Here is a 19,758-nt window from a genome sequence, read left to right as displayed (position 1 = left end):
CCCAGTCGTCTAGACATCACAATCCCAACCACTAACAGGTGCCATGATAAAGAGATGTGTTACTCATGTCACTGATTATAATGTTATAATTCAATTCATATTGTGAGTGAGATCCCCAAAATGGCATAAGGAAGAAAACTTTAGAGGAACCAGACTCAAGAGGGAACCCATCCTCATCTGGGTGGCTCCAAATGTCTGTTTGTCATCCAATTAATGTCATAATGTTATGCCTGTTCGGTTTAGATTATTGTGTAGTCACATATACAGTTGGTAGGATTATGGCCCTGGTTTAATCCCATCATGCACTGCACCGTCACATGACTGGGTCACATATATCTAATTACTCAAACCTGGTTCTTGTCAGCTTGATTAACACTTGTGTATAACCTTACCATTCACATCATACTCGTTGTCTCGGTTGCTGGCTCATGCTCAATATTTGTAGTTATTTTGCGTTTTATGTTCAAAAAGTAAAAAAAAAAATATTCGGCATTTGCTCCCGCCTTTGATCCAATTACACCACACCGCTGAATATGTGAATATGTGGCACTGCCAGACTAGGATATTTGAATGATATTACTTTCAAACAGGTCCAGCATACAGAGATATGTCATGTATGTTCCATGTATAAGAAAAAAGCCTAATGTTCATTGTTCAAGCCTAATTAAATGCATAGCTACATACATTAGAGAGGAAACAGCCATGCTGTCATGGGACACTGAACAGGAACGTTGTTATTTTCGCCCGGGTGTTCTGACGATGTTATATTGCGCACTATAAATCATAATCAGTATAACAGTACAGCCGATTTACCGGCACGAGCTGAGTACTTAAGTACTGTGCATTACACATTTTGCGCAAAACTTAAATAATTTAAAAGTGGTTAATGTACTTATTGTAATATATTCTCACAATTACTGTATTTCCTGAACACTCCTTAGCATGAGACGGCAAAGGATCTCAACACACACACACACACCGCTTTGATGAATCAATCAAATGTATTGCAAAATGCATGTGTAGCAGAGCTATAATGTTTTGTACTGTTTAACACATTATCCAGCAGGTTTACTGGTCGGCACTATTTTGTGTTTCGGTGTATCAGTCTCACGTGTTGTCTTTTGTCTGCACTGTTTGCACTCGGTTGCACACGTTGCACTTTATGTGGCGATTACAACTCGTTTCAGTCCTTAGCTCTGTGTTCTGTTATGTAGTTCTATGAAGTTTCTTAACTCTTGACTTGACTATAATACAAACATCACAAACATGACAATGTGTAACTTCAGGCTCTGGCAGTTCCTCAGCTTCCGCTATATCACTCGAGAGATGTGTGTGGGGGATGTTTTTAATATTGACTTCGTTATTCTAATTTTTAATCGTACTATCCAGTGAACTTAAAAAAATCGATGACCCTGACAAGGCTAAGGACTGACCTTTGGTGCACAGTAATTGCTGGTGCTTACTAGCCAAGTTTTAAAGCTAGTTTAGCCTGTCAATGCTCTGGATACTAAAGTCTGGTTTATACGATAAACGGCAATTTATTCTTTGAAAGATAGTTTTTTTGTTGTTTTTTCATATATTTGTATATATCAGACATTACCCAAGTGCTACAAGTTTCTCTTATTCAGCTTGTTTGCTTCATGGACCTAACTGAACCAATCAAAACCTGAAAATATGTACAGTACTAGGAGGTATTAGGAAAATGTAAAAAAAAAAAAAAATAGGGAGTCTGTCAAATTTGGTGAATTAATTTGAGTCTATAGTGAGTATATCCATGCATATAATTGAGTCTTTATTAATGAATAAATTCACACATATGATAATTTGCTGTGCGTTTCACCCTTAACTCGTCTCTTTTAGAATCCTGAACTTATACTATACAGTATATGCATAGGGTTGGCGAAATAAAAACATAACCGAGGAAGCCATGACTGGCTACTTTAGTACACAAGCAGTCGCTTTTTAAAATAGAGAAACGCAAAATACGTCGCGCCTCCCAATAATCCGATTAGCATTGTAGTGCCGATGAAGCTGGGCACTCTTTTCCTGGCCACTCTGAAAGCGGCTGGCAACACGGCGGATATGAGGATGTTGTTGACGTTTCCGAGGACCCTGCGGAACGTAGGGCGCTCCAGGACCCGCTCGTAGTAGGACTCCAGATTGATGCGCGTACCGTTGCCCCAGTAACGGCGTGAGAGACCGAGGAATTTGAGCCGGTGGAGCGTGACGGCAAGTGAAACGTCAGCAATGCTGAAAAACTCGCCGCACAACCACGACTGCTGGGTTCCTTCCTCTATGGAAAGTGAGAGGTGAACTGTCAGGTACATAAAAAAAAAATGGTGCAAATACTGAATCCTTTGGTTTTAACCTCAAATCTTAAAATATAAGCGGAATGTGAGGTGCAATGAAAAACATATTCCAAAGCTACGCTATATGGACAGAAGTATTGGAACACCTGACATTTCCAGCCATATGTGGTTTACACCAAACAGATTTGGAGGCACACGATTGTATAGGATGCCTTCGGATGTGGGAACATCCAATTAAATTTTCATTTCCCTTGAACTAGGAGGCCCAAAACGGTGTCACAATTCCCCTGTGTACAAAGCCAGCTCCATTAAGATATAGTTTATATGAATTTTTAATGGCCTGCTATAGACTGCAACCCTACTGAACGCTATGCTCACTGCAACAAAAAACATTCATCAGTCGAACCACCCATCAGTGCGTGATCCTGACCAATCATTTCCTCCGGCCTTACACTTAATATGCAATCCTGACCACGCCCCCACGGCCATAAACACCTTCGGGATAAAACTATGACTTTACCCCAGGCCTCCTCACCGTACCTGACTTTACTAAAACCCTTATGGCTGAATGAGCACAATCTCTTAAGAAAAAAGGGGTGGGACTGAGAAACTGACACACTGATACACTGCACTGCAATATTGAGTATCACCAGTTAATAAATATTTGTATGTACTAGTGCAAATTAAGAAATGTATATGTATTTGTTTTATTTGAACAAATTACAAACGGCACCTTTAATTTAAAAGTAACTTTACCTGGTGTCTCCTCGGCTCTCCTCTGCAGCTCCGTCTCCACCTGATCCATCACCTTCTCCAGCTCGTCAAGGATCTTCTTCAGATATTTCATGTTGTCGTGATCGAAAAGCTTTGTCTGGACACATTGATATGGATTTCACTCGTTTTTCTCGCATCCCGTGTGTCATTACCCTGTAAATATCTTTTAATATTAAAACCTTATAAAATCTATTTTAGAGCAAGTGGACATTTCTTACTTTCAGACGTCTCTGCTTTGAGATATAAGCATCTTTGAGCTCAGGGTTTTCTTCCGCCAGTTTCTTCAGCTCAGATTCCGTATTGCCGATCTGCGCTGTGAGAGGGGGAAAAAAAAAACGAAAATAAAAAATAGTTATAACAAATAGGAATATTCATTTTATCGACGTTTATAAAGATCACTTACACTGAATGCAATTAATTCAAAGCTTTTAATAATTTCAGTAATAAAGAATGCCAACCCGGACTTACAATGAAAAAGCAACTCCAAAAACCAGAATATTATTGAACCTGTTTAAATAATGAGCCAAAAAGGTTGATGCGGATCAGAAATGTGTCCTGAGGGATCTGCGGAATGTATTTTATAACTGAAGAGGTAAAAAAACAGCTGGACCTTTTTTTGTTTGCTGGAACTATCGGCAAAAATCCTTACAGATAGTTTTTCCGGGTTGTGTCCATTGCTGGAGAACCTGAGAAGAGGCAAATTATTGACACCACGTGTGTTCGGAGAGAGCACATGGAAAGCACTATATTATTATTAAATATGTTTACATGTTTTAAGTTTTAAAAGGACTTGAACATTTTTTTTTAATAAAGTTCAGAAAAATCCACTATCAGTATTGCAAGCATTAAAAAAAGATAATATTCATCAGACTACTGAAGCTTTTTACCAAGTTTGAACTCCATTCCTCGATTATATTGATGTCTTTGTAAGTAATATTTTGAGTTTTGGCATGTGATTTTATTTTATTATTATTTTTATTATTGTTATTTTATAATTTTTTGTTTTGTATTTATTTATTTATTTATCTTTTTTTTTTTTTTATTCTTGCATTCTTTTTCACTAGCATTGTAAAAGCTGGCCATTGTTTGTTGACAGTTTTTGTTGTTATATACAGTATATGTTTTAAAATAAATTGAAAATTCTTTTCAAAAAAAATACAAAAAGTAGAAGCTATTAGCTTCTACTGGAAACGTAGGAAAGCTGCATTAACTGGTGCAAATATTTTGCCACATGCTACATTCCATGTTTGTTTGTTTTTTTATAACAAACTGTAAAATGTACTTTTGTATTATTCCCTGCAGAGGTTTTTCTAACTACGGGTGCACAAATTGTTGCACTCAACACTTTCCTGATTATTTTCAAATCTATCAAAGGATATTTGTTTAAAACAATGGAACCGTGGGCATTAGCTCATGTTGTGAGCCTCCTGTGGGAACATTCATCACATTAACAGTTTGAAGGAAACACAAACCATCTATTCTGCAGTGGGTTTAACACTCGAAGTCGGTAAGCAGATATTTGTGCGTTTCTTACCGCGGATGCGTGTGTTGGCGTACGCCGGGATGTGAGAGTCTACAGTGAGCTCAGGATGCAGAATGCAGCCATGTGTGTAAGCATCCATGGGCAGTGAGTCCAGCAGCTCCCGATAATGCTGAACTCGGTGATAATATGTACTCCCTGTGTCTGGAATCAGCTTGGGAGTGTTCTCTGAATCGCAGCATAAAACACAGACACACTCTAAATTTCTATTTTAATAGAATGTCATTTATTCCAACATGCTGATGCAGACCGTGCAGTTTGTAATTTTTTATTAACCATACAAAGGCAACTAGTGCTTAATTCCAGTTTTCGATTCTTTACACTTTTTTCCCTCTGGCCCTGAAATTGGCCAGAATAAAATACTCAGCTCTGCCTGTCATCCCACCCAGACAGCGCAGCTTTCGCTCCCAATACCTACCATCATGTGTTCATGATATTCAAGCAATAGGGGAAACTTTAGTTTGTTGTTGCACCACTCAGGATCCCAGGGCTACACAGTCAACAGAGGGCTCTAAAATTACAAACTGCCATCTCAAAAACAACACTAACAAATCACACACTCACCATACAGTCACCTTTATCCCAATATCTGCTCATGATCAACTTAAAGTGGTGTTAAAAACATAAAACAAAGTTTAACATATATATAATTTCGAAGGGAAATCTTAAATTGTAATGAACATAATGGGGAACATGCAACAAACGGAATAAACTATAAAAATAAATAAATAAAATAGTAAAAAAAAAGTAAGGGGGATTGAATAAAAAAAATTATACACAGGATGATATTAGGAGTCTGTCAAATAACTCAATATAAATATCATGTTGGTCAATGACAAACGAATGATAGCTGATATCATGATTATTATCAGTATTATAGCTGAAGTCAGATTTTCACTACTACACTACTGCTTTCTGAGAGAAAATCTGTTTATCATGACCAGAGATGGAAAGAGTAATAAAATATTCTACTCAAGTCAAATTACTGTTACTTCAGTAAAATCTTCCTACAATAAGTACAAGTAAAGTTATCAGTCAAAAAAAAACTATATATATCGCACTGCACATCTCTACATTTGATCATTTTGAATAAAAAATAAAAATTATATATATATATAAAGGAGAAATTAAAACCATTTATTCATGACGCCCTTTCTTTACTCGGATATAAAAAATAATAATAATAAACTCCAGCGAATTATTATTTTTTTCATTACTAAACATCTGTTTTACTGATGCGCCAAATCTCAAATCAAACACCAAAAACCGCCATGATTCTTCTTCCTTATTGGTGGATCGCATTCTAAAAGTAAAGCATTACTGCCATCTACCGTGGTTATGGATCAGAGCCATGGTGCACACATGCGTCAATTAAAACCGTCCGTGTGGAAACAGAGCAAAAGTTCTGTTTGGTGTCGTTATAATTTTACGTAATTAAAAACATAATTCCTTTCAAACATTTACAAGAATTTTGTCTTCTTGCTCCATGTTGAATATGGTTTTACTAATAATAAAAATACAATTGTGTAAATCATCCGCATTTGTCCGTGCCAATGTTTAGAGTATAAAAACTTGAAAACTATTAATTTAAGGTACATTTAGAACAGATAAAAATGTGCCATTAAGTTGAGTAAATATTTGAATCGATTGACAGACCCATTATTTTTATTTATTTTTTTAACTCAGTACCAGACATGTAGTTAAATACAATACTTCAAACAAAACATACTAAATTTATAGATTTTAAAAACCACTTAAAAAAGTAGAAGTACACAAAGATACTACTCAATTACAGTGATTAAATGTAATTCGTTACCTCCCACCTCTGATCAGGACACATATTGTGTGGCTTGTGACAGTGTATTTACCATTGTCGAAAGTTTCCTCTAAGTAGTCCATGATCTGTGCTGGGTCACAGACGACGTGACCATCGTGTACCAGAACAGGAACCTCACCGGCCGGATTCAGACGCATGAACCATGGTTCATTGTGTTCACTCAGAGGCAAGCTCACGTCAAACTCTTTACACCGTAAACCCTTCTCGGCTATGGCCAGCCTCACCTGCAACACACAATGTGTTAGAAGCCTGGGATCATTTCGATGTTTGGCAGGAATCCATGGCTGAATATAGAGCATTTGTAAGGGTTAGTTAATAGCTGCAACTGATAATTGCATGTTTGATTTTCTCACCATCAAGGATTAACATGGTTTGCATTAATTTGTTCCAATATATAAATATTTGTTTACAAAAACTGTTTATAACGAGTGAAATACGTAGGATCAAATTCAGGTTGGAGCCATGAAAATATGGAGATCACAATTCTGAAAACAGAGGGCACAGTGCGCCAGAAAGTGGCATGCAGCCTTATCGGCCTGTTTCGACGGTCCTCGGGTTGATCCAGAGATCGAGACTGTGTGGAGATTCACATATTCTTTCAGTGAATGCTTTCCTGTTCTGGTAGGGATTCATTCAGGGTCCTCTGGTTTCTTTACACCTCGTTAAAACATACATTGCAAAGAACTGTTATATAAGTGAACCCTGAGCCTGAGCAATATTACGTGTTTACAGAAAATGGATGGATGGATGGATGGATGGATGGATGGATGGATGGATGGATGGATGGACGAACAGGAAGGATGTATGGATGGATGAATGAATGGATAAATAACTAACACCTAGAGTTTGTCTGTAACCACAACCTATTCAGTATTTACTACTGAAAGCGCCATTTTGAGGTTTGGTCAGTTGGTTTGTAAGCAGCGTATAGGAAAAAAGAATTGGGTCACCATTTTGGAGACAAAATGTTCTAGTTTATATGATTTGTGATTGAATTTAATGTAATAACTGTAGATATTGAAGCACCACCATATGCCATAATGCAGCTCCTTTTTTTTGTTTGTTTTTTTGTTGTTGTTGTTGTTGTTTTTTCCCCATTATTGCAATGACCTCCACAATCCCTATACACATTATCATGCTTTCATGTCCAATTACCTTCTGCGAACTGAATGACTGCGTCCAGTGATAGAGAACAAGGTTCGACTCGCTCTTTTTGGTGCTCTCCATCTTTTCCTCGCTGCCCTTCAGCATCTCCGCACCTGTTTCTCCGTGGAGAAAAGATTCTCTCTCATCCTGCGTCGCCATTTTAACTGTCAAAAAAAAATACGGACAGGAATTTACGCATGCAACTAAAACGCAAATTCTACTCTTTTTTTTTACTGACTGGTAGAAATAATGCTTTTACAGTACAATAATATTATATTGAAAAAATATTTTATTTAATATATTGTTAAAATACATTTAAGCGGGTCTGTTGTCCCCGGATTTTTATCCTCACAACATCCGTTCCGACCTTCGATTTGTTCCTCGGTTTCGAAAAATAGTTAATAATAGGGTTTAATGGAAGTAAAAAAAAATTATTTACCCACTTATTTTTTACATAAAACGAAGTAATCTCTAGAAAACCGTTGCTATTCATCTAAACACGTTTATTACATTAAATATCCGCTACATTTTACTGACACTACTTCAATTTACCAACAGATGTCACTGTATCCCCTGTTTTACAGTTCTGGTCATAGAATGTTTATAGAAATTGAAAGTTGATGAAGTGTACATTTTGTGACAATTATATATAAATACAGTGTAATTAAACACACACATACACACACACACACACACACACACACACACACAAACACACACATGTATATACTATATACTATATTTGTGTGTAATATTTTAGTTTTTCTTTTATTCACAGACATTTCCAGAATTCTGTCAATAGTAGGGTACTACGTGTAGATTAATGAGAAAAAAGCAATTTAAACAAATGTAGTACAACATTTATAAAAGTGTTTCCACATTTGTTACATCCTTATTTCAAAATAGATTAAATAGATTAAACAATACCCCATAATGACAACATGAAAGAAGTTTGCTTGAAAGCTTTGCAAATGTATTACAAATAAAAAGCAACAAAAAAAACCCACATAAACATAAGTATTCACAGCCTTTGCCATGACACTCAAAATTGAGCTTAGGTGCATCCTGTTTCCACTGATCATCCTCAAAATGTTTCTACAACTTGATTGGAGTCCACCTGTGGTAAAATTCAGTTGATTGGATAGGATTTGAAGGAACACACCTGTCTTTATAAGATCCCACACATAAAAGTGCATGTCAGAAAGCAAGCCATGAAGTCCAAGGTATTGTCTGTAGACCTTCAAGACAGGCTTGTATCAAGGCACAGATCTGGGGAAGGTTGCAAAAAAAACTCTGCAGCATTTAAGGTCCCAATGAGCACAGTGACTTCCATCATCCGTAAATGGAAGAAGTTTGAAACAACCAGGACTCTCCCTAGAGCGATCGGGGGAGAAGGGCCTTAGTCAGGGAGGTGACCAAGAACCTGATGTTCACTCTGAAAGAGCTCCAGCATTTCTTTGTGGTAAGAGAAGAACCTTCCAGAAAAACAACCATCTCTGCAGCACTCCACCAATCAGGCCTATATAGTAGAGTGGCCATACAGATGCCACTTCTTAGTAAAATGCACATGACAGCCTACCTGAAGTTTGTCAAAAGGCACCAGTAGGACTCTCAGACCATAAGAAACAAAGACTGAACTCTTTTGCCTGAATGCAAAGCGTCATGCTTGGAAGAAACCAGGCACCGTTTATCACCTGGCCAATACCATCACTACAGTGAAGCATGGTGGTGGCAGCATCGTGCTGTGGGGATGTTTTTCAGCGGCATGAACTGGGAGACTAGTCAGGATCGAGGGAAAGATGAATGCATGAATGATCTGAAAATGGCTGTGTATCGACGCTCCCCATTCAACCTGATGAAGCTTGAGAGGTTCTGCAAAGAAGAATGGGGGAAAATGGCCAAAAAAGATGTGCCAAGCTTGTTGCATCATACTCAAAAAGACTTGAGACTGTAATTGGTGCCAAAGATGCTTCAACAAAGTATTGAGCAAAGGCATGTGATTCTTTCATTTTTTTATTTGTCATGCATTTGCAAAGATTTCAAACATCTTTTTTTTTTTTTATTTAATCTATTTTGAAATAAGGCTGTAACTATATATATATATTCTCGAGCACTTGTAATAGCCAGTAGCTTATCATTTTTTGGAGAGAACTTATAGCTCTCATAGAGCTTCACTTTGTGTTACTATAACTTGGTATGTAGTTAGTATGTAGTAGGTATGTTACTAGGTATGTAGTTTCTTTAACAGTCATTGTGCATGAAAACAATTTACAATATGATAACATATCATAGCCTAACTTGATATAAACTTTATGAATGATGTGTTTTTTGACATACTGCACTAATATATTCCAAGAGAATATTCCAAGAGTATAATAAATACAAAATATTTAAAATAGTGAGGACAGCTGTTAATACAGATATTTATATTTGACTGCTTGTCTAAAAAGTATATAAGTCCTGTGTATTACTAAAAATCTTAATGAAAATTGTAAAGGACATTCTATTTATAAAATACAGAAATCAACAGCTGATCTGTATTTGATTTTATAAATCAAACAGCGACTGAACCACAGTGTTGTACAGAGCTGCAAAAAATGATGACATTTAAAATTCTGCTAAAAAGAAGAATTATACATGATCACACAGATAAAAACAAATATGCATTTTTTTTGTCTTGATTTCAAAACATTGTCTTATCTGGCATGCTTGCTTTACACCCAGTAGTCATAAGGCATGTTTGCATGTTTACGGCACAATGATTATACACAATGATGTATAAATGTAAATGAATGGGTGATCAATAAAATTCTACCTAACTTTTGTAATTTAGACAATGGTTTGTGATTTATAATGGAAACACTGACATTGTTCCAATAATCATAATTTTCTTATAGTATAACTACTAATTATGATAAACCTACATTATAAAAAAAAAATTGTAAATAAAAATTCACTTAATAATTATAATGCTGTTGCACAATTGTAAATAAATATTTATAGGTATTGTGTGATTCTATATAAATATAGCACAATAGCAAATAAATGTACATTCCATCACACTTGGACTAACATACAATAATGCAGTAATAATTCTTGCACCATAACCACGAAAACAAATCATGATATTCCGATGTTTTCCCACTAAAACTTTGAGGTAAATAAAACCATGTTTTATTATTTTATGTCATGTATTTATATTGTTTGACTGGTTGACCGTTGACTGGTGTGAATGGTGATGTGATTTAACCCTGAATATATATTGAAATACTTTTGTCTAAAAAGTTATATACAGGTTATAATGTAAAGGTGGCTACTTCTTTATCCTAATCAGCACATGTATGGCTCATAATATATATATCAAAAGTAATGTTTTGATGGGGTCAATATGTGCATAGTGCACCTCTTTATCCTGATATTAATAACATCTTGGTATCATTGTAATCCAAACAACATTGCAGTGTTTTGTTCTCCACGCTGCATTCTCACTGCTGGTCCTTTATGCATTGTGTTAATCAAGGAGGCATTTTTGTTCTTCTTGTGAAGGTGCCTTGGTGTCAGTGCAACTAAAGACGTGATGAGGTCACCTTTCTGGCCTTCATTTCATTGTTGAGATCAACTATGAACAATATAATGAACTAAATGCACAAGAAGACCTTGACATTAAATTCAGTTTATCACTAGGGACATAGAATATAAGTTTCTGTTCATGGCATGGGTATAGAAATTTCCACACTGTGGAAGAATGGGACGAATAAAGGTATGTATTTTCTTTCTTATCAGAAAATGCAACAAATTAGCAAAAGTCATAACAAATCTGAAATTATATTTTAAAAAGCATATATATAAGTGCAAATGACGTGTGGTGTAACCTTATTTAAGAAGTACACAACTTCTTGACACTAACAATCAAACTGAAGGTCAAGATTGGCGATAATAGAACCTGTTGACAGCAGGTGCTTTGTATGAGGTGAAACAAATCAATCTGGCAACCCTGAATTCATCACGCAGGCTGCCTCCTCATTCACACACTCGGACTCACTCACACACTCTACCATACACACACACACACACACGCTCACACGCCCTCCAACCCTGCCAGCCGCCCCACATCCATCTTCACACTCTCCCGTTTATATTTATTTATTCCGCAAAAAAAAAAAAAAAAACACACGCTGGAAAAGGAACAGAAAAACAAGACAAAGAAGACCCCAAACCCACAATAAGGATTGTGCTTTATTTCTGAATGACGGGCGGCCGGTTCGATTTCGACGATGGCGGCACTTACTGCGGCGGCTGGGAGGGCGGGAAGGCGCACGGTCACGGCGTGTGCACGGGACCGCGCGGCCAGGGCGAGTACAGCGGCGCGTGGTCCTACGGCTTCGAGATAGTCGGTGTGTACACGTGGCCCAGCGGCAACACGTACCGCGGCTACTGGGCGCACGGCAAGCGGCACGGGATCGGCGTGGAGCGTAAGGGCCGCTGGGAGTACCGCGGCGAGTGGAGTCATGGGTTCAAGGGCCGGTACGGAGTGCGCCAGACCCGGGAATCACCCGCCAGGTATGATGGCACCTGGAATAACGGACTGCAAGACGGATACGGGGTGGAAACCTATGAGGATGGAGGTGAGCACTGATCACTATTAATAGGCAATAAAATAATAAACATAAAATAAAAAAAAATAGACCTAAATTAATAAACTTAATAAAAAATCCTTGTATTTGATATTGTAACTTTTTGTACAAGTTGAACCAGTCTAACCATAATGGTTTTAATGGTGTCTAACATTATCCCACTGGACAAAATGACACCAAGCACCAAGTGTTGGTCCAGAAAATTGTCAGTCTTGTCCCTTTAGGATAAATTATTAGAACTGATTTATACTAAAATAATTCATAAGGATATACAGTATTTGTTTATGTCTATTATATTGGTTTAATTGGTTGGATAATATAAATTTTTATAAATTGCACACACACAAAAAAAACAGTGTATTAATTCTCAAGGGTATATATAAAGCTAAAATTAGACTTAGAATTAAATAATTAAATAATAAGAATTAACTCATAAATAAGATAAAATAGTGCAAGAATTGCGTGAACGAGACTTTTGAAGGCAAAAAATACAGATAATCTCCACGGTGAATCCAAAAGAGTTTTGTCATGCGTAAATGTGATTCAGGTAAAACTGTAATTTTCATATTTGTAAATCGGAAAAAACTGGAAAAGTGGAACCCTTATTTCATTTTTTGCCTTCATGTTGCAAATCGCAATTTACACGCTAAGAGCTATTTACGCAATTACAGCTATGAATCATCGGTTACGCTGCCAAAATGCACAGATTTGAGGGGGTGGGAAGGAGTGAATGCTTCCAGAGAGCTAAATGAACAGTGGCAAGTAGACAGAACTAAAAGGGCTAGGCTGAAACTGTGACTTCAAGGCGTCAAACAAGCAAAGTCATTTTGTTTACCCAGAAGTTCGAAATGAGCACATGAACATTGAGTGAATGATTAAATGAATCGTGAAATGAGATGCTCACAAGATGTTGCCCAATCCGATAAAGACACAGAAGAATTTAACATTTCCATGCAATTGTCCCAATTGTGAAGATCCATAATAAAAATGTGAGACATTGTGTTGTTTTGTAGGTACGTATCAAGGCCAGTGGATAGGTGGGATGCGTCACGGTTACGGCGTGAGACAGAGCGTCCCGTATGGCATTGCCATGACCATTCGCTCCCCTCTGCGAACTTCTATGTCATCCCTAAGAAGCATGCAGAGCAACGGCGCTGTGCTGTTGCAGGATGAGGCGGCTAACCTGCCAGCCAACGCAAGAGGTGGCTTCGTCTTAAATGTTCATGGCGTGAAGAAGAAACACCACTTGGTCCGGCGTGGGTCGTTGTTCGGGAGCCTTCGCCAGTTGCGGAAGTCCGAATCGAAAAGTTCGATTTCGAGCAAGCCCAGCTCGACGCGTAGTTCCGCCATGAGCCGAATCAGTTCAAGCGACGCCGAGGACGAGGAAAAGACCGACACCGAAGACAATGTAGACACAGAAGACAAAATGGATGCCACAGTCACAGAGTCCTATGCAGGCGAGTGGAAAAACGACAAGCGAAGCGGCTTTGGAGTGAGCGAACGCTCGGATGGCACCAAATACGAAGGGGAGTGGTTGAACAACAAACGGCACGGATATGGCTGCACTATTTTACCTGACGGAACCCGGGAAGAAGGGAAGTACAAAAATAACATATTGGTCCGAGGGATAAAGAAGCAGCTAATTCCACTCAAAAATCCCAAAACCAAAGAGAAAGTGGACAGAGCAGTGGAGGGAGCGAAGAGAGCGGCCAACATCGCCAGAACCAAAGTGGAAATTGCAGTGTCAAGGTGGGTGGCCTCATGAGGGTACCATAAAACTGCAGATGACTGCAGTAGTAATATTCTTTAATTGAATAAACTATACTGATTGCTAAGGCTTCTGTCTTGGGGAATGAAAGGTTGTGAGTTCAAATCTAGCAACTATCAAGAAACTTTGGAGTTTTTCAGAAGATTGTGAGTTCAAATCCCAACAATGCCGCAGTCAACTGTGACTGGAGGTCACAGAAACCATTAATGTCTACATGGGAAGACCTCCCTACTTCTAATCAGTCATATTTAAGCTAGACAATAACAAACCCCACTGCTGTACTACCACCTGCTGCATCCTGGCAGGCTTTATTTTTCTCTGTAATGTCGCCATACACATTTAGAGACATTGAATGCAAACAGTAAATATATTGGTGGCAGGTGGAACTAAAATGGAGAAGCATTGGACCACACACAGCTTTGTACAGATTCAAACATCACTTGACACAACTGTGCACAAACATAGAAAATGATTGATTGCTTGTTGCTTACTGGTTGGTTTGGTGGATCAGATTCACATTGGATCTGTCCTGATAAGATCCCTGATGTACGATAATACAGAATAAGTACTTTTCTCTGAACAAATTCAGATGTTGTATAGTTGTCACAGCGGATCAGTCATCTTCACGTTTGACTCCGCCCTCCCAGACTGGTAGCTGTTGTGTATCAGAGGACATTAAGGTCGTGACTAAAACTTGGCTATAACTTCATAACAAATGCAGGGTTGCCAGAGAACCGTGGTGAAGCAAAACCAAACACCAATTCAATGATTTTTATAAGTAGTGGTTTTGTTATTTATATATTAACCACACAATGTCAGTTTGACCTTTGGATAAAGGCCTCGGTCAAACGAATAGACATAAAAGCACAAGTTTTCCATGTTATATTACCAATGCTTTGATTACTTTGGTCTCATTATTAAGCCGCAGAAAAATGTGGGAGTTCTCCTTGTTGGATGCACGTTCGTTGAAAATTGTTTCGCATCAATAACCAGTGACTTCATTAGTAGCGTTTTCTATTCAAAGCCTAAAATGACCTTTTGATCAAAGCAGAATTAGTGAAAACATGTAAGAAAACTTACACATGCAGCGACATTATACAAGCAAAAAGCCAATGGATATTTCTGACTCATTTTATAGACAATGTGTCTTTTATTATTCTGTCATTATGGGCTGCAGAGCCTATGTGCTGCCCGATTAATGGTTTAACTAGACCAAGCTGTGACTTTTTATGCTTTATGTGGCACCTTTATTTATTTCTGAATTATTTATCGTTTAAAATAAAATGAAAAAATCGACTTTCAAATAAATAATCATCTAATTATTATTTGTATGTTAGAAAGGCAGAATTTCTTATCCACCCATTTACTTATCACTAAATAACCAATTATTTGAAAGGGATTTTGGGATTTCAGGGAGAGATATAATTTATATATCATACTTTAAACACTCAGCAAAGGCTAGCATGCGGTACACACTTGTTTTTGTACACCACTCGATCTCTTTATGTATCAGTTTCTTATGCACTGCGCTCTGTAAATAGATTCGGTCGATTCTCCAAAGGTAAAACAGAAATGCTTTACAGCTTTATTTAAATTGCTGAGTCAGCTCGGGATGTTTACAAGTCATAATACACGATGACCAAGTAAATAGGTACGTTTATAGGAGCACTATGCTATTGTCTACACAATACTGATTATAATGTGTAGTGTTACTGTAATGTAATATGCCATTTCTGCTTTATATTCCATTTTGCCATATTGCCATATTCCAATACTATACAATAATATAGCAGTAAAAGAAATACAGCAAAAGAGATAGATAGATAGATAGATAGATAGATAGATAGATAGATAGATAGATAGATAGATAGATAGATAGACAGACAGACAGACAGACAGACAGACAGACAGACAGACAGACAGACAGACAGACATTTGCTATGCATAATATTAATCGCTGCTAATTTTTACCATGCTTTCTGTAAACGTAATTGACCAAGTATCCCCACCTTTACTATAATGTGTCTTTACAATGTAATAAGTAGTAAATTGCAAGTGGAACTGCTTCCTTGCACATGTTTTAAACTAGTAGTACTAAGTATAACATTACAATATTAGTATAGTACTATTACTTACTGCCCTATGCATTTAATGTATTTAAATAAATCACCCTAGAATATACACATATATATATACATAACTAAGTACAACATCAACCTGAATATACTTTGAGTGATGTATGATAAACGGTATATTGTTAGAACTACAGTAGTGTATTATACTAGTATATTAGTAGTGAATATTTTATTTATATGACATTTTTTGTCATAATTACTCTTTTCACTTCCCTACTTCTTTTTTGTTCAGATGCAATTCAGCTTGTAGATAGATAGATAGATAGATAGATAGATAGATAGATAGATAGATAGATAGATAGATAGATAGATAGATAGATAGATAGATAGATAGATAGATAGATAGATAGATAGATGTTTTAAAGCAAATGCACCCATTTTAGAATTGATTCTGAGTGTAAATGGTTACTGTAAATGGTGCGGGCTGTTATTCAGTTATGTTGCAATCCATTTATTTGTTTTTCCCCGTTCCCTTTCCTCACATCCCAGATAGGCCAAGAATAAAACACTCTTGCAATCTTGTTTGCATATCCCCCTTTTTTATGCCTAGGGGAGGAAAGTTGCTAAAGCTAAAAAATTGTTATAGACACAGTCCAGTATTTTACAACTACACTTTATTAAGTTGAACCAGCGCCCACCCTGAACTAAGCCTCTAAATAACTTGATACTGGTTTGCAGTCAGTGTGACTAATATTGGCGTTATAAGCAGGTCATGAAGCCCTTTAAGCTTTGAAGTGTAGTGTCTTCAGTATAAAACTGTTCCTAAGAATTACGTCTATATGTTTTGCATAGATTGCCTGGGCTACTTTAGTGACATAAAACTGCGATATCAAATTTAAACTAGATTTTTATTGCGTTTCTAATATGGCATAATCACATCAGTTTGGACTTAAATTAAATGTTAAATAGTCATTAAGGTTGTAAACGGTGTCAAATTTTAGTTTCCTATTAGAATTTGAATTGCAAGTCTGAAACATGCAACATATAAAAACAAGCCTACACTGATAAATATCAGTATATAAACATGAATACAAGAAATGAAGCAAACAATTAAAGCTGACTGTTTAGTGATTTATTAGAGGAAAGTAATGAACATTGATTGAAGGAAGCTGAAATTTGCTGAAGTTCTCAGCCAGTAAATGTCCTAGCTATTGAGTTATTGACTTCATTAACATGTGTAGGAGTGAGTTTGTGCGTGGCGTGTGTTTGAGGTGGTAGGGAAGGTGAGTGTAAGATCATCCAATCAATATGATTATGCCATCCTGATTAGCACACACACACACACACACACACACACACACACACACACACACACACACACACACACACTTCAGAAAAATGCTTGCAGTTTCATGTAGTGTATTGTATAATACATTAAATTATGCATTGCATGAATAACATGTGGGCTTATAGAACAGTATGTGCAAACACACTGTACCAGCTGTGTGTGTGTGTGTGTGTGTGTGTGTGTGTGTGTGTGTGTGTGTGTGTGTGTGTGTGTGTGTGTGTATATGAGTATGTGACCTGAGATAGGTTAACCGCACACAGCTTGAAATTCAGTGCTCTTAGGAGTGTGGTTAGGGTTAGGGTTACTCCCTACCACACACACACACACACATACACACACACACACACACACACACACACACACACACACACACACACGGGTCATTAGATTTATATTACAGTGTCATTAAAATGCTCATTTACAGCAAGACTCGTGTTCATGTCAGGTCTCGGTGGGGTGTATCATCCACAATACATGCACTATAAGTATTATCCACTATAAACTATTCATCTAATAGAATACAACAAAAGCTTATTAAAGAAATATTTTCCACACACATAATACTATTACAGGATAATAAATCAACTAAATGGATAAATAAATAAAAAGAAGGGAAAAAAGAATGAAGAAATACACTAGTTTAATAATGCAGCTTTCTGTAAACAGATATAATAAAAAAGACTCGATGACATTCTAAATGGTCATTTGAGACATCAAAACCAACTGCTTTCTGTTCACGACATTCTCGACAATGGGAACACCTTATGTAAACAATGTTGACTAGTCAGACACATTCATTTTATTAGGTGTACCAATATAGTAACTAATAAACCAGCCAGTTGGTTATAAGATAATTCATTAGTTTGTCCTGTTATTGAAAGTGAGAAAAGAATGCAAAGAAAGTGAAAGGCCAAAAAGTAAAAAAGGGAAGAAAGTGAAATGAAATGCTCTGTACAAAAAGACAGTGTGGAAAAAGATTAATAGAAATAAAAAATAATCAAGAAAGGGTTGAACTGCCGCTTAAACGTCAGACGTCATGACATCAGTGGGTAACGAGACTTTGAATATTTTTGGAAGGAAGTTTTAGGAAACCCAAAATCAGCATTTGAACTTTTGAATAGAACAGAAGGCTCAGTGATTAAGGATTTGGATTACTGATCGGAAGGTCGGCGGTTTAAGCCTTAACATCGCCACGCTGTCGCTCTAGGGCCCTTGAGCAAGGCCCTTAACCCTCTGTACTCCAGGGGTGCTGTATCATGGCTGACCCTGTGCTTTGACCCCAATTTTCCACATCACTGGGAAATGCAAAAAATATATTTTGATAATTGATTAATCACATGATTATTTATTTATTTATTACATATTTATCTGGTTAAAAAAACAATTTTGTATAAAATTGTACTTTAAAACATGCAAAAGCCACATATTGAGTTTAACTATCTTTAATTTAGACATTTTGAAGTTTATAGTTGCTGCTTGTTGAAAAGTGAGTTGAGAGAGGGTTGTTTCTTTCTGTAAAAAAAAAAAACAACAACAAAAAAAACATTTGATTATGCGAGGTCAAGAAATTTGTGTAAATCAACATTTGTATTGTTTTTGATTAGAATTACAAGTAGCAAGTTGGCAATCATGCTTACAAAATTAATATGAATATAATACAACATAGTTTTGACAATTTTTGTTTAAACAATACACAGACATTTTGTTCAGTTGTGAAGATATAATCATTAAGAATATATAGTTAATAACATTTTGTATAATAAATAAATGATATATGCATAAATGAAATATTCAAACATTAAAAACAAGCGTTTGAACGCAGTAAAGCCGCAGTAAATCACGTTTAAAAGCAGATAAGTTACTGATGTAGTAGACAAACGTTTTTTTTTTACAAATTATACAAGACAAACGCACCGTTTTAATTGAATCCATCACTATGTCGCTCGCGAACGGATTGCGCAACCTGCCGCTAGCGAGTCACGACAGAACAAATCCAGTGCGACAGTTCTGAAGTTGCAAACAAACAGTTTAATAAATAGCAATTTATTAAATTGTACTATTTTCACATGATGAGGATTTTACAGTTTCTGCTTACAGTGCTAAGGTTTGCCTTCATTTTTGACACCAGCGTGTTTTTCTTTTCTGTTCTTTGTTGCATTTAATATTAAATGCTCCCATGCTTTGGATGACTTTGGATGCACACTTTTTTTTTCCCCTGTTGCTGGTTGACGCTGTACTTTCCGCCATTTCGCAAGCGGCTGTGTTATCTTGCCGTCAACCTATCGATAAGGGAAACAGATTTCAGCAGATTTGATCTATTAGTTGTT

The 19,758-nt window shown here is 36.8% G+C and overlaps 2 protein-coding genes across 4 annotated transcripts in view; one reads left to right on the top strand and one right to left on the bottom strand.

The window, feature by feature from the left end:
- Positions 1–982: 982 nt before the first annotated feature.
- On the bottom strand, positions 983–8,127 carry gdap1 (ganglioside induced differentiation associated protein 1). Of its 3 annotated transcripts, XM_083530306.1 has the most exons (7): positions 8,050–8,127; positions 7,616–7,770; positions 6,492–6,684; positions 4,618–4,791; positions 3,302–3,396; positions 3,066–3,180; positions 983–2,314 (listed from the first exon to the last, which is right to left on the bottom strand). In XM_083530306.1, the coding sequence occupies exons 2-7, from the start codon at positions 7,763–7,765 to the stop codon at positions 1,941–1,943; spliced, it is 1,101 nt and encodes a 366-aa protein (XP_083386432.1). In that variant the 5' UTR covers positions 7,766–7,770; positions 8,050–8,127; the 3' UTR covers positions 983–1,940. The 3 variants fall into 3 exon arrangements, with proteins under 3 accessions (XP_083386432.1, XP_083386431.1, XP_083386433.1); XM_083530305.1 differs by lacking the exon at positions 8,050–8,127 and having other exon boundaries at positions 7,616–7,856; XM_083530307.1 differs by lacking the exon at positions 8,050–8,127 and having other exon boundaries at positions 983–2,293; positions 7,616–7,847.
- A 3,498-nt stretch (positions 8,128–11,625) lies between these two features.
- Positions 11,626–19,758, top strand: part of jph1a (junctophilin 1a) — a 34,510-nt gene continuing 26,377 nt past the window's right edge. The window contains exons 1-2 of the mRNA XM_083530267.1: positions 11,626–12,231; positions 13,254–13,989. Coding sequence (XP_083386393.1) covers positions 11,853–12,231; positions 13,254–13,989 — 1,115 coding nt within the window. The 5' untranslated portion in view covers positions 11,626–11,852. The remainder of the gene's footprint in view (positions 12,232–13,253; positions 13,990–19,758) is intronic.

This window comes from Silurus aristotelis (assembly GCF_946808225.1).
Source record: "Silurus aristotelis genome assembly, chromosome: 25".
Taxonomy (NCBI): Eukaryota; Metazoa; Chordata; class Actinopteri; order Siluriformes; family Siluridae; genus Silurus; species Silurus aristotelis.
Note: the sequence above shows the minus strand (reverse complement) of the source record. Positions and strands in the feature narration are given on the sequence as shown.